Below are 15,665 nucleotides of genomic sequence, written 5' to 3'. Positions count from 1 at the left end.
ATACTCTGATGTACATGGGTATACTATACACACGTACGTTGGTTACAAAGGTAACAATAGTTAAGACTCCTGTATTTGGTTACCAAAAAGCTTCACTGAGTCATGCTGGAAAAACTAACAGTTCATAGGGATCCTGCATCCATTAAACAAAAGGAAAGTGACCACAGAAGGAGGGATTGAATCTCAGGAGTCAGAATTTGTAAAGGGCTTCACAAAATAGTTGAAATAGTGACAGTCATGACGTGCTGGTTCGATTGCCTGACTCCATTGGAGGTATGGTGAAGTCTTAGGTTGCCCCAAAGCACCTTTCCTTAGGCTAAGAATCTGAACTGGCATTAACATTTATCTTGCTCTTTGTCCTATATATTTATGATCTAGTTGTGAAAAAGAATAACAAAACACTTTTTTTTAACAGTGTACGTCCTTTATAAGTGAAACTGAAGTAAGAATTATTTTCCACATGACATATTTCATGCATATGTTCTATCCTTGTACAGTACTAGCAATTCTTTTACATACATCCATGGATTTCATTACTATCACATGGTTTCCTTACTTAGGAACACACAGAGTTCTAAAACATGAATTCATAGTTACAATGTCATTTATTTCACTCCTGTGGCATACATTGAGAATATTTAAAAACACTTTGATAGTCCATTGCGGATTATGGAATGTTACACATCCATTTCTATAAATTAAATGTTTTAGGAAAATCCACAGTTTAAAAAAATTATACAAGAGTAAGCTAGTGTATCACAATCAACAAAGAATGAACCTCAAGAATTCCAAATATGTCAGGAACAGCTTCTCTTCACAGTAAACACTCACTTTATGCAAATCCCATTTGGCTTCATTTAATTAAAAAGCTGAAAAAGAAAGGAAAATATTACATACTGAACAAAAGAAAAACACAAAAAAGCTATTTGTTCCATTCTAAATTAGCTCACACAAACCTAACAAAAATACCATAATTATATTCAGCTAATTGAAACTGCTATTAGGGTCTGATTTTGAAAGGAGTCCCTGGAATGGGGTCAGGCTTACAGAGAGGACTGGGTCAGAGGTGACACAATAGGTGCTAAGTGAGCAACAGCTAAATCGGCAGTTACAATGGAGACATAGGGACTAGAGGGAATGGACTGAAATAATATCTATGTTTGAATTTCTTAAAGAAGCTTAATTTTTTACTGTGTTTATAATTCTTTCGCTTATATAAAAGAGTAATTATTTACAACCTAAGCTATCATTACCACTAAAAATACAAGCAAAAAGACTTTTACACTTTTACTTTTATCCTTTTGTGCCTTTTTAGAACTACAAAGATTACAAAAAAAATTCTGATATTTAGAATGCCATATCTGCAGAGTAGATGCAACTCTGAGATTATACTATTTTTTTCATATTTACTTGTATGTATATTTTGCCTGCATGTATATCTGTGTATCTTATATGTGCCTGGTATCCGAGAAGGCCAGAACATGGTGCCAGATCCCCTGGGATGGGAGGTAAAGCTGTGAGCTGCCATGTGGCTGGGAACTGAACCTGAGGCTTCTGGAAGAGCAGCCAGTGCTCTTCACTGCTGAGCCAGCTCGCTAGCCCCTATAACTACATTCATGACATAAAAACTGACTCATGATGTAGTGATGTTATCTTTTCACTCTGGGGTGCTTTTGTCAAACCAAAATGCTCAGTAAGTATTTTTATTATTATTATTATTATTATCATTATTATTATTATTATTATTTTAACAATAATCACTTTTACCTCAGTTGACAGAGCATATATTCACATCAAACTAACTTATTAAATGTCTTACATTAAATGGCAAATCTAGTAAACACTATGACTCTTGGCTAGAGGACATCAGTTTAGCTCCCACCAACCACATGGTGGCTCAATGCCATCCATAACTCCCATTCCATTGGACCACACACCCTCTTCTGGTCTATGGTTACCAGGCATGAATGTTGTGAATATACATACATGTAGGCAAATACTTAAAACATATAAAATAAAATCTTTAAAAAACATTTCTTAGAAAGTCAGCTGTTATACTCTGGGTAATCACTCAGGATGTTTTATTATATAAAGACATATTGATATCGACATTTATGGTCATTTATTTATTTATTTATTTATTTACTTTTTATTTGTTGGTACATCTTATTTCTGTCTAGCTTAATCTAATAATGTATCTCTTTATCTGTTCCTGCTGAATAATGTTGATGTATGGTCAAACAGTGTAACTGTTCTCTCATACTCTGGATGATACTTGTATATTTCACTTGTATTATTTATCAATATCATCATTGATGATGATTATCAATATCAGTATTGTCAATTTTCTGAAGGAACAAGCTGCTGACTTTGATGCTGCCTCATGTCCTGCTGTCCCCATAAGACTCTATCACCATGGCTACAGGACTATTTATAGCATTGACTCCTGGTTGGCTGGCACTGATGGGAATATATGCTCTGTCAATTGAGGTAAACAAGAAGCTAATGAGTAATGGAGTAAACTGTTCATGTGGAGACTGAATAGCATGTGGGAACTGTACAGATAGCCTTAACCACATCCTTTCTTTTAGTCGAAGGTAAGTAGCTGTGTTTTTGTTTTCTCTGAAGCTTTACTACTTGTCAAAGTATGTGAGGGATGCTGAAGAATATTAGTGTATAATATAAATGGGAGGATAATCTCAAATGATTCTTCATGTTGGCTGTTTTCTTCATAGCCAGGATTCAGAAAAAAAATCCTGCCCTTGACTCCTGAGGATGACAGTCCAGAAGCACAATAGAAAGGACATCACCTAAAATTCAAAATAGCTACTTATAGAACCACATGGTTCAACTTTTTTCAGTCATTCACTTTAAACCAGTAGTTAGCTAAGTGCTAACTGATTAACTGTTGAGTACTTGGCACAGAAGGGGGCCACAGGAAGCCATGGTCCTTAGGTTTTTTTCTCTAGACTGAAAGTCCCTGGTAGGGAGAATATCATTAAAATGGTAGGAGTGAAAAGAAACCATGAGGGGACCAATCCTTTAGCAGTCTAGGATGAGGATGTGGGCTGAGTAGAAGGACTACAATTTCCAACTCCTATGCCAGTAAGAAAACAACAATAGGAAAAAGTGAATAAGACACCATCTGGATGCAGACTTGCTGCTGGCCTGGGCCACGTAGAAACTGAGCTGTTCAAGTGATTACTTAGTGCTGGATCTTGGACCTAACATATTTGGCGCTGAGATAACCAAAAGAGGAATGTTAAAAATCTAGGCCTTGAAGCTTGAAAGAAAAGATAGTCAACTCAGTGTGAGGGAGGTCATGGGCTGAAGACTCTTATCCTGAGATCATTTCTGTCCCCTCCCTGTGCATTGTCCAATATGCTGGAAACAGGGGCCCACGTTGCCTCTCCTGTCATCACCTCTTGACCTCTTCTGGTGTTTTGAAAAACACAGGATGTGTACAGTGCTTTGAAGAAATGCATTTTGTTCAACCAAAAGCTGGTTAAATATTGAGATGTTCAATGGCATGGTTTGTTGTTGTTGTTCTCATTCACTGCTCTTCATGTTCTCAAGCCAAAGGAAGAGTCAGGAGCTCCAGTGGTCAGGTAGACTCTCCAACAAGAATCGCAGATGTGGTTAATGGGAAACTGTCAGGTTTCTCATTGATCAGGGGAAAGAAGGACCTCATTTCTCCATTAAGTACAAAATGGGTTGGATTTTTTGTCTTTCTTTTTTAATGCTGGAGGCAAGGTGTTGGTGTGTAGTCAAGACTGGCAATGAGCTCTTGATCTTCCTGCTTTTATCTCCCAAGGCAGGTATGTACCACACTGACCACTAGCTGACTTTCAACTCCTTATAGCTACTGCTTTCACTGATTCACATACTGTGCTTACTGTTGTTTATTGACCTCAGGGAAATCGCACTGGCCTAAAGTTCTGAGGCCCTCTCCTTACTAAGAGAACCCTGGAAAGTCTTCAGTTCTGAAATGGCTTATCTTCTGACAAGACCTTAAGAAATTCTGGCTTTTCTTAGGAATAAGAGACTCAGGAGAAGAAATTACTCTATTTACAGTTACAGAAGGCAATAGCTACCAAGTTCAACTATTGACCAAGTCAGTAATCTACAGAATTTTTACAGAGAGACATACTAGTTAGGAATTTTGAGGACATGACTATTAATAAAACCTAGGAACAGGTATATACTTTACTTGGACCAAGTCCTCCTTTGCTTTCAGCACTGCTCAATGGGGAAGCTCCTGGCACAGTAAGGAAGCCACAGTATGCTACAGAAATAACTTTTAGGGTACTACTGTTAAGAGACTTGAGGGGCTAGGATGTAGAGTGAAGAATCCACATACCATTCTGAACTTTTTATTAAATTCTTTTGGACTTATTTTTATATTAATATTGGATATTAAGAGTTATATTGTTAATAACAAATGGGATTTGCCTACATTTTTTACTGGGTAGAATTAAATATTTGTCAACTGATTCAGCTTTATATTCTGTAAAGTGACAACAAAAATCAGCCAAGGTGGAGGGGATGTGTTCACATATTATTATTTAAATAATACACAGTATGCCAAAGACTCTGGTGTCATCTATTTGGGGGCCTTGTCCTTACAGCAGCAAAGTGAGGCTTGTCAGGCTGCAATCCAGCTTATCTCAGTTGTCTATAAAGTAGCATCTTACTGTAATTGAAGAGATGCATCATGGTCTTTATTTGAAAGGTGGGGAAGATGAAAGGACTTGCCTGAGGGTACAGAGTTTTAGTGCCTTGGTCCAAATCACATCTTCTCACTCAATGTCCAGATCACTTTCCAATACACCACAAGGAAATACAACAATATGGAAAAAATAATCCTTAAGACTCAATTTCCGTTTGCACATTATTATTATAAGATTTAGACTGAATTCTTAGTCTAGACCAGAGCGCCCACAGACACTGGTGCCTTTAGAGCACCCCCAAGCTTTTCTAAACCATCTATCTGGGCCTTTCTGCATTCTTCAGGCTAGAGCTCAGCACGAGAAAGGCAGCACAGACAATTGTTGTCCCTGTCATGCAATCTGCACAGCAGACCTTTTCTATATTCTTACAGATCCAGATTTTGCATTGTCCTAGTAGATGAAAGATGGATATCTGAGAAGTCTAAGTAAATATGAAATATGCAAACACTATACACCACAAGCTTCCTCCCCCTTCTATGCCTGTGCATGCTCATCTTTTCTCTAAAATTTAAGTGTTTTTTTATTTCTAGTTGCTATTATCAAGTCCCTTAACTGAACATATTTGAATGCTATTGATCATAACTCAAAATAACTCAAAATGTTCTTTTCTAAGATGAGAGCAAATTTCTGGACGTACTGTACATATAGAATTAATGTACAGTATGCTCACAATCTTTCCATAAATTCTCTTAGTTGTGTGTGGCAAGTACACAACTCTCAACAGGAATTTGAACTTCTGGAGTTGGACAAGGACACAGGCCAGTGCTCTCCACTGTTTTAATGGCCCTTTTATATAACCCTATGGTGGACAATGTTTTTCAGAAAACACATTCAATTAGCAAGTATATTATAAGTACCTACTATGTGCATAGACCTTTGTAGACACAAATGTGTCATGGACTGTTTCCCCTAATACAGTCTTCTACAAAGGAAAGAAATGAGAACACATGGGTGATGGTACATAAAAACATAACCGAACAATGCAATGAATGCAGTGAGGCAATGAGTGAATGCTAAGATGCCTGGTGCAGATGAAGAGAGGTAAGTGAAGTCACTGAGAACCAAGAGTATGTCAGGGCTTACTCAATTATTCACATATGATTCTGAGGTGGGTATGTATAAGCACATATAAAATTAACTAATGATACGGGCATGGATACAGAAAGCAGACACCTTTAGCTACCTGTCTCCAGCCCCCTATAACTACTACATCAGAGCGGAAGGAAAATGATGAGGAAAATGCTAATTCTAAGACTCTAAATTAACAAAAAGAAGATCTTAGATATTTCAGTATGATCTTGTGCAACTACAGCGTAGGAGATCTTATGGAAAGTGCAAAAGCAAATCCAGAACTTGTATCTGGATCTTCTACTTCTAATCAATATTTTCTCAGGATGCTACTCCATCACTCTGAGCCTGTTAAGACTATTCAGACAGTTGGATACACAGTGATGGAATGAATACAGACATCTAATGCTTTCTCCTACTGCAGTAGGGACTTTGATGATCCACAGATGTTTTTAGAGACGTCTACAGAGAATATTTGTATGTCTGAGTACCAGTAGAAAAGGTTGAGAAGATAATTATTAATTATCTCTAAGTGGATACCACCATCTATCCATACCAGCACTGTCTTCTTAGAAAACTGAGCAAAGGATAAGGTTAATTTTTATTGAATATATAAAATGAAGTCAGTGCTATCAGCAAAATAAAACGTCTTCTGAATTATGTGTCAAATGGTAATTAGAAAAAAATCTCTAAGAATCTTGATATTTCACTGGCAAGTTTCAAGGGACCCTGGAGCCCAATTAAATTCATCAAAAGGTTCAGTAAAAATCTGTTCTTCACTCAAATGAATTATGTAAAAATGAGCCAAAGCTACTCGGTGTGCACTGTGAACAAAACTCCATTTAAAGTAAAATATGAATGTAAATATTTATAACAGAATTAATGATAATTAGCATTCACCATTTACTAAGTAATTAATTACTACTATTACTGGTGTTTAAGAGATTTACATATATAATCTCATACAAATAAAAACGAGGTGCATAAAATTGTCTTTATTCATAAACAAGAACACCTAGAAAAGTTAAACAGTTTGTGTGTGGTCTCAGCTAGCCTGGATTCAGGACAGGTCTAGTTATCAAGGCATCCAAGGCAGTCTATAAATACAGTGTGGAATAGGCTGGTGTTGTAGCATACTCACAGTACTATAATGAACAAGTCTAAGAAATCATAGCAGGGCCTCAGTGAGAGAAGAAGTACCAACCACTGAGAGACTTGAGGCCCCAGTGAGTGGGGAGGCCTGGCAGGGTCAGGGGTGAGGGATTTGTGCGGATGTGGGGACATGGAGACAGGGGAGGAGGAATGGGATGAGGAACTGTCAAAGAGGGCAGAAGAGGAGGGGAATAACGACTAGACTGTAAAAAAAGATTAAAGATAATAAAAAAGAAAGCATGACAGATATATAAGGAAACATTATACTTTAAGCAAATACATACATGAAAAATAAAATAGAAATTTTGAACTTTGTGTGAAAAAAAATGTGTTGTGTGGCCAACTTCAGATTATTGATTTGTATTTTAATAAAGAAAGGATTATTTCCTATAGAAGAAATCAAAGATAAAAATATAATGGAATGAATTAAAAAGAAGGAAATGTTGAGGCCCTTGGTTCTGTGGTGAAGCCCCAGTGTAGGGGGATGCTAGAGCAGTGAGGCAGTGTAGGGGGATGCTAGAGCAGTGAGGCAGAGTAGGGGGATGCTAGAGCAGTGAGGCAGAGTAGGGGATGCTAGAGCGGTGAGGCAGAGTAGGGGGATTCTAGAGCGGTGAGGCAGAGTAGAGGGATGCTAGAGCGGTGAGGCAGTGTAGGGGGATGCTAGAGCGGTGAGGCAGAGTAGAGGGATGCTAGAGCGGTGAGGCAGAGTAGGGGATGCTAGAGCGGTGAGGCAGAGTAGGGGGATGCTAGAGCAGTGAGGCAGAGTAGAGGGATGCTAGAGCGGTGAGGCAGAGTAGAGGGATGCTAGAGCGGTGAGGCAGTGTAGAGGGATGCTAGAGCGGTGAGGCAGTGTACGGGGATGCTAGAGCGGTGAGGCAGAGTAGGGGGATGCTAGAGCGGTGAGGCAGAGTAGGGGGATGCTAGAGCGGTGAGGCAGAGTAGGGGGATGCTAGAGCGGTGAGGCAGGAGTGAGTAAGTGGTGGAGGAGCACCCTCACAGAGGCAAAGGGAGCGGGTAGAAGGGGATGGCAAGGGGAAGGGGAGGGGGTTTGTGAAGGAGTAACCAGGAAGGGGGATATAATTTGAAATGTAAATGAATACAATGATTAAAAAAAGAATGAAATGTTGGAACGGAATGAAAGCCAAAGCATGCAGGAATTCCTAAAGAAGACTAGAACATAAATCCAAGAAAGTAAATTCTTACTGAAATATAAAAAGTGGGGTGGCCCACCTCCCCACTGCACAGAACAGCACAGGTCTGAGTGCCTGGAAAGTCTGCCTTCTGCTTTCTCACTCTGCCATCTTCTTGCTAGAACACTGTGGTTCCCAGGCTCTCTTGACCAGGTTTCTTTCCACTGATTCTGTTGCCTAGCACCAACTCCTCCAGTGTTTTCATCTAATCTGTTCAATGTCATAGTCACAAACCAATTCTTAGAGAAGATGCCCATGTCTGTGTTATTTTAAGAGAGTTCATCTACATTACCAATCCCAAGAGCCCAACTCTAGAGTAGTGGAGCTATCACAGGGGATGAGTCGCCTTACACAATGGAAGGTCAACTCACATTGGAACTAGAGTGAGCAGACAGGGACTTAGATTTAGACGGTCTGGTCCTACTACTTTGAAGCATTGCAAGGATGCTGCAACTCTACAGGATACAGAAGAGTAGACTGTATACGAAAGCAATCTTGAAAATAATGCCTCAATTATTACAGAGAAATAAAGAGAAGTGATTATGTCAAAGCCTGTTACTTAAAGGTCATTTTGCACCTCTGTAAATACAAATGCACATACATTCTAAAAGGACAATACATAATGTTAACAGGAACCGGCGCTGCACAGTTCATGATGCTAAGCAAATGCTGGGTGCTCAGCCTTGTCTTCATAGTCCTGAAATTAGACAACTAGTGATTTAAATACTTAATACTAACTCCTAACCACTGAAATATTTATACTGTTTGTGAAAATGAGAACATCCATACTAGTATAAATATATTACCTATAAGGATAGCCATGGTACTTTGAACGAAATATTGAAAGTAGAAAACTGAAGAAGAAGACCACCAGGCCCAATCCCACGAGGCAAATGACTAGAAAAAGAAACAACACTGTTAGGGTCTAAAACATGCAAATATTGGTGCTTTTGAAACATACTCAATTACAAAATACTTACATGCAACAGTTTAGGCACACACAAGGACCAAACCAGATAATTCACAATACAAAGTTCATTATTTTCCATATTATTCTTAACGACAAGGTAGTATTTGGGTATGAAAACAATAAAACTGATTGACCTAAGACTTGTAGTGATTTTCTTCTTTTACAGACTTCCTGTAAATACTAAAATGTCCCAGAGGCATCAAAACAGAACCAATGTTGAAGGCGACAAACATGATGATCAGCTCTTAGACTCTGAAGCACTGGCTACAACAGCAGGAGCTTAAGACCTGGCAGATGCTCAGAAACAATCTCCTTCTCATTCTATGTGATCGTCATGCAGAAATGCAAGTCTAGCTTTTGGTTTCATGGCTGCCTCAGTAGAGCCCATCTCACTTAGAAATACTACATCTCAGCAAACAAAAGACTAGGAACAAAATCCTGTGGGTAGCAAACTATGTTCTGAGAGAAAGCCTAGGAGGAAGATGCTATTGCCGAGCAGGTGATGATGTCAGGAGTGCTGTTGCTGGGCTTCTTAACACTGAGCAGAGAACCTCATTGCTGTGGAATATGCTATGGTCCCGGCTTTCAATACTGTTCTGTAGTACTGAAATATAGCAGCAGGGACACTGCCTTCTCAGTTTTCATTTTCTTCTACTATGACTGGGAATAGATGACTAATGAAACATTCACTCCCCTTTGTATGTGTGTGTGTGTGTGTGTGTATAATGCTTATAGTATACAATATTTATATATTAATATTTACATATAATATTTAAATAAGAGTCACTGCTACTAGTAAAAATAAAATCCACTTCTTAAGTTTAAAGTATATTAGCAAATTATATGCAAACATATGAAGAACAAAGAAATAGTATTTAAGCCTGTCCTATAATATTACACAATAGTGTTACCAAAATATTGGTTAGGAATGAAAGAAACATTTGAAGGATAATTAATATGCATTTTTTGTCTGAGGGAATATTAGGAGTGACATAATTAGGAAAGATAGGGAATGACAAAGACATTACAAATACTAAGTCAGAAGTACACTGTCATCAAACAGCTCTCTGCTTCTATAGTAGGAAAGAGTCTCCTTTTTTCCTACTGTATGAAGAAAAGCAGGTCTGACAGCAATCCTGAAAGCAGGGAGTAGTGAAGGCATTGTGCTGTGAGTACATGATCCTGATGTGCTGTGCTGTGAGTACATGATCCCGATGTGCTATGCTGTGAGTACATGATCCCGATGTGCTGTGCTGTGAGTACTTGATCCTGATGTGCTGTGCTGTGAGTACATGATCCTGATGTGCTGTGCTGTGAGTACATGATCCTGATGTGCTATACTGTGAGTACATGATCCTGATGTGCTGTGCTGTGAGTACATGATCTGGATGTGTTGTTGTCCATGCAGTTTTTTTTTTTTTTTTTTTTTTTAAGGAATATCAACTCCTGTTTGCAGTAGAAATTATCAAACATCAGGAGAATTTAGTAGAATTCAGCCACAACTTCTCTTAACATCACTGATCTGTTAGCTTCACATGAATACTCCGAGAATAAAGTAAAACACCTTTTAAAAAGCCACATATTCTCCAAGTAAGGCTGATACCAGAGCCAGGATATATAGTTTGTAATAAATCCTTCTCACATTCTCAGTATCTTAGAGAGGTTTATTTCATACATTCTCAATACAATTTTTTATTGTATCTAATTTTATTTTTCTATCTTACTTTCTAATGGTTCTGAGGAATAGAACCATGGAGAACAAGGCTCCAAATCTGTAATTAAGCAAATAGATGGGCTAGTGTGATTCTATGTAATGAGTTAGATACTGCTACCTAGTATCTCAGGATGGGAAGGGAGGAGCCGTGAGGCAACCACGGGGGAGTAAAGAGGCCTCGATGAGGCTCATACTCTGCTGCATGGGCAAGAGAGATAGTCTCAGGAGTTGTTCAAAACCAGAAGCAGACTGAAAGAAACCCAAAAGGGCAACGGCATTTTTTACCTTATGTGAGCCTCTCTTGTTCTTTCTTCCATGCATTCTATCCCATCCCGACCCCACATAAATAATTAATCTGGAGGTTAAGGGAGTGGGCACAACAGACCATCTATGAAGATGGCAGTTCAAGGCAATGGTGTCATATGTATCAATGTATCACAGATGTGAGATTAAACAATCTATTGAATAGCTCTTACTATAATTTAGATAAGAGGAAAGAACATTAATATATAAGCACATGAAAAATGCCTTGCCCATCCCAAGAGCAGCATTCAAAAGACATAGTATTTATTGATGTCACAATGCTTAAGACAATGAGCTCAGTTCTGAGTTTCCTTATATTCATGAAGAATCATCAGGGGAACATTGAAGCCAGTCCTACTCTCTACACTGTCTCCGTGCATTCCAATTCTTCATGCTGTTAAGTACTCAGAAGTCACTATGGCTCTTTAACACGCAATACTTAAAAGTACTATAAGAAATACAAATTTAGATTATTTTAAATACTTTAATTAATATTCTCTTGAGGACATGTGCTTTTTATAGCAAAATTTATATGAAACAAGTTCAAGGATTATAAAATAAAATAACATGGGGTGCTGCACACTGTAGCTATATTTGCTGAAGTACTTGTTTTAGAAAACCATGACATTATCAAAAGCTATGTGGCAGGAAACCCCTCCTGAAGCTCTTGTCCATTCCTGACCCACCATTATCTGGGCAGAAGACATTCCCCAGACACTCTGCTCGGTTTGTAGCAACATCTATTACTTCTTTCCTACAATCCTTGGAGATGGAACAGTCCATCAAAGGATAAAAGTTTACTTGCTTAAACTGAAAACCTGACATCTGACAGGGTTGTAAATCGTATGACAGCAATAACAGCAAAGTCCTTGGAAAAGGCAGTTCTTGCCTTTCCTGGAACAGAGACCCCCATGTGCTCTTAAATGTCAGTAAAAGATGTGAGGGGACTGGACACTAATCAAGTGTCTGTGCACAGAAGATGCTTCAGCAGCAGTTCCTGTTTCTGCACTGGCTTCCCTGAGATCCCTGAGTCTCATGACATAAAAATATATTACTGCCAATAAAATCTCTCAAGACTGTCCATCTGTGCAGTGAGCATGTCCCAACAGAGACCAACTGTAGAAGAAAACGGGACAGAGCAGCCCCGACAGAGTGACACCACCCACCTCTCGTGCATGTAACTGGCAGAAGGCACCCAAAAGCCATTTTAGAAAAACTGTTTTTAAGTTCATTCTCACATACAGCCAATAAAGAAAAAAGTAAAACAAAATCTTAACTTTCTGCAACACAGACTGCTCTCAGGGAAGTCTGTGTTTAGGAAGGGCTGCTCTGTTTCCCCTTTGAATGAAATATATCCTAAGAATAAAACAAAAAAACAAATACAGCAACATCAACTCACTCCGTCTTTTCCCGACATCCCCTTTGGAAGTTGCTGCTTCATTTAGAAGAACCATCCCCATGGTGATAGCAGCATCTACAGTAGTTGTCAAGGAAACCACAGACAGGTGCGAATAAAATCTGCTATTCTTTTTTCCTGGATCTAAATATAATGTTCCAGAATGGTTAAAGGACAAATGTGAACAGGACAGTCAATTCTTTGTATATTGCAATTACCTGGCTTTGAGTTTGTCTTGATTTTTTTTCAGACTTTCCTAACATACATGAATTGTACCACTTTTTAAAACCAGTTATAAAATTTTAGTTTTCATAAAATATATACAACTTTTAGTTACAGTAATATACATTATTGGCAATTCTAGAATATTAGAATGTATTCCTTTCTAACTTTTCTCATTTTCATAGCTTATCTCTGCATATACATGTAGTTCTTCTTGAATTTCAAGTATTACCTCATAGATTCTAAATACCTGGCTCATGTTGCAAGGACAGTCAATTATATAAGCCTTATATAATCAAGCAAGCATATGATAGAACAATCTAACCAACTGGGAAAGACCTGGACCCTGACATTTTAAGCATGAACAATAGCCACGCTAGTTGATCTCTGTATTCACTGCCAACTTGTCTAGGTTTAGAATCACCAAAACACAGCCTGGGCCCCATCTCTGAGTGTGCTGCATATCTCAGAGGCTTATTAGAAGAGAATAGGCCCACTCTGCAGGTGTGTAGCTATGAGCTAGGGTCCCAAACAGAATAAAAATGAAAAAAGTAATGGAGCCCGCTGCGCCCAGTTCTGATCTCTCTTTGCTCCCTGAGGGCAGATGCAGTGTGACCAGCTGCCTCACATCTTGTTGACTCGGTTCCATGTCATAATGAACTGTATCCCCCTTCAAAAAGCAACTTCTTTAAGATGCTCTTGTCAGAGAGTTCATCACAGCAACAAGAAAATGACACCACTCCCCTACTTAATATGCACCTACAATTCAAAAGATGCCAGGGGTTATAGCGATAGGACCACTCAACTTCACCAATCAATCTAATCATGCTACTAAAACACTTTTAATAATATCTATTCCTAAGATTTTAGAACTCACCAACTCTGGAAATATATAGTATGTATCTGTTCAAATGCCTAGTAATTAAAAAAATTAGAGAAAAATTAAATAAGAGGATGTTAGCTCAGATTTTCTTCCATTTCCTTAATTCTGACTTTCTTGTCTTCATTTCTCCTATTGTATATGTGAACACAGCACCACCAAGTCTTTTGATTCATCCCTAACTAGAAAAAGTGCAAGCTGTACCACTGGGCTATGTCTATATAAATGGAGGAAGTCAGATAAACTTAGGTACAGTATACATTCCCACACTGAGAGAGCTTACACAGAGATATAATATTTATATAACTGAACCTATCCAGAAATATTATTTGCATTTGAGGTTGTGCCAGGACTACTCAATGTACTAATACCCAGTTACTCTTTGATGTTATGATGCCCTCTCTTTATAAATGATTTTCAAAGTATTCCAGTTATTATAGCACTGGAACTTACTCTGGAAAAATAAACCAGGAAATAAATCCATTTTTGTTAGCTGCTGTACATTATCGGAGGCAAGTCCCACAGCTCTGTGGGATGTTGTCTGTCCCTCTATGCCATCATACACCACATGTTCCTACTAAGCTCTCAAGAGAGCCTAGCACACGGGACTGAGGCCTCTAAAGTTTGAGCATTGCATAGTCCTGAGTTATATAGCTCTCTTTTTGTTACGAAATCTGCTCTACAGAGCTGATATGAGAGTCTAGAGGTCAATCTACCTGTATCAATTCCTCTTAGGCTGTACTCACAGAGGGCCAATGACATATAATGGAAAATGAATTAAAACTTGTATCATCTGCACACAGGTGGGTTTCTAGTGTTCAGCTTCACTTCTGCTGTCATTATTTAAAAAAAAAACTTTCATTGCAAATGGATATGATTCTTAAGGAAGTTTTATTTCAATTTTAATATTTTTCTCTAGCATTTATTTATATTCACATATTCATATATATACATTATAACCTACACATTTACATGTACTAATTTGATCAAATCTTTATAAGTATTAAAGATATAAGATTTTTAGAATTATGTATGTACTAAGACTAACACCAATATTAATATTCATTTCACAATTGTATCTGATAAATAGCTATCTTAAATCTGTCGATAAAATCATGGGGAAAGTGATACAAAACTAAGTCTCTGATTTTACTGAACAGAAAGATATATATAATAAGTTTCAGGGCCAAATGATATATAGACAAAACCACAAGTGTAGATTTGTTTTTTTGAACATGCACACAGATATGATCTCAATGGAGAATGTATCTTAGTGGTATAGGATGTACAGTCTCTTTCATAAAGGAATTCCTAACTATTCTTAACATTATTTACTATAATGTAAAATATAAAATAACAGCAGGCTTAATATACAAGTGACAAAGGCTTTCCCATATCACAAGAATAAGGTCTTTCAATTCCTTTGTGGCCTCTGAGGCACGGACCACAGTGAGCAGTTATATTCTGAGACAGCACCACCATTTCTGCCAACAATCACAACCACCTAAAAAGTACCTTCACCTTCTTCTACACTACTTGCCTTAAAATGGATGGCTTACTGAGCCACGGCCTGGACTATTCTTACTCAATAACTCTAGCAACTAACTTTTGTTTACTGGTTGAACTTGTTCTTGGACAACTTGATATATGTATTTTATATGATGTTTCCTACATATACATCTTTCTGTTTTATTTTGTAACCCAATGGGTCATTCCTGTGTCACAGGTTTGGAACCCAGTGGGCACATAAATGAAGACAATTACAGTCAATTTCCACAAACCATCAGTTGCCAATAGTTCACTGGGAAGAGAACTCATGAGCTCCTCCCTAATCCATAGCTGACTCCAAATTACATATTAACAAAACCAATATTCATGGACACCACCTAAAGCACTTAATCTGGACATCAGAATACATGTTCCCTGGGTGACATCCTTACTTGACTTAGTCATCCCAGGTGTTTCAGATCGACACCTGTCACACTCTCAGGCTGCTTGCCCCTTCCCACACCCTCACCTGTCACACTCTCAGGCTGCTTG

General features: G+C 38.2%; 1 protein-coding gene across 3 annotated transcripts in view; it reads right to left on the bottom strand.

Moving 5' to 3' along the window:
* Positions 1 to 586: 586 nt before the first annotated feature.
* Positions 587 to 15,665, bottom strand: part of Tusc3 (tumor suppressor candidate 3) — a 136,700-nt gene continuing 121,621 nt past the window's right edge. For 2 of the 3 annotated variants that reach the window (XM_031339562.1, XM_031339564.1), the window contains 4 exons: positions 12,527 to 12,601; positions 8,947 to 9,037; positions 4,756 to 4,818; positions 587 to 869 (listed from right to left, as the gene is read on the bottom strand). In XM_031339562.1, the coding sequence (XP_031195422.1) occupies positions 4,800 to 4,818; positions 8,947 to 9,037; positions 12,527 to 12,601 (185 nt within the window). In that variant the 3' untranslated portion in view covers positions 587 to 869; positions 4,756 to 4,799. The remainder of the gene's footprint in view (positions 870 to 4,755; positions 4,819 to 8,946; positions 9,038 to 12,526; positions 12,602 to 15,665) is intronic. The other variant, XM_031339563.1, reaches the window with a different exon arrangement.

This window comes from Mastomys coucha, unplaced genomic scaffold (assembly GCF_008632895.1).
Source record: "Mastomys coucha isolate ucsf_1 unplaced genomic scaffold, UCSF_Mcou_1 pScaffold22, whole genome shotgun sequence".
Lineage (NCBI taxonomy): Eukaryota > Metazoa > Chordata > Mammalia > Rodentia > Muridae > Mastomys > Mastomys coucha.
Note: the sequence above shows the minus strand (reverse complement) of the source record. Positions and strands in the feature narration are given on the sequence as shown.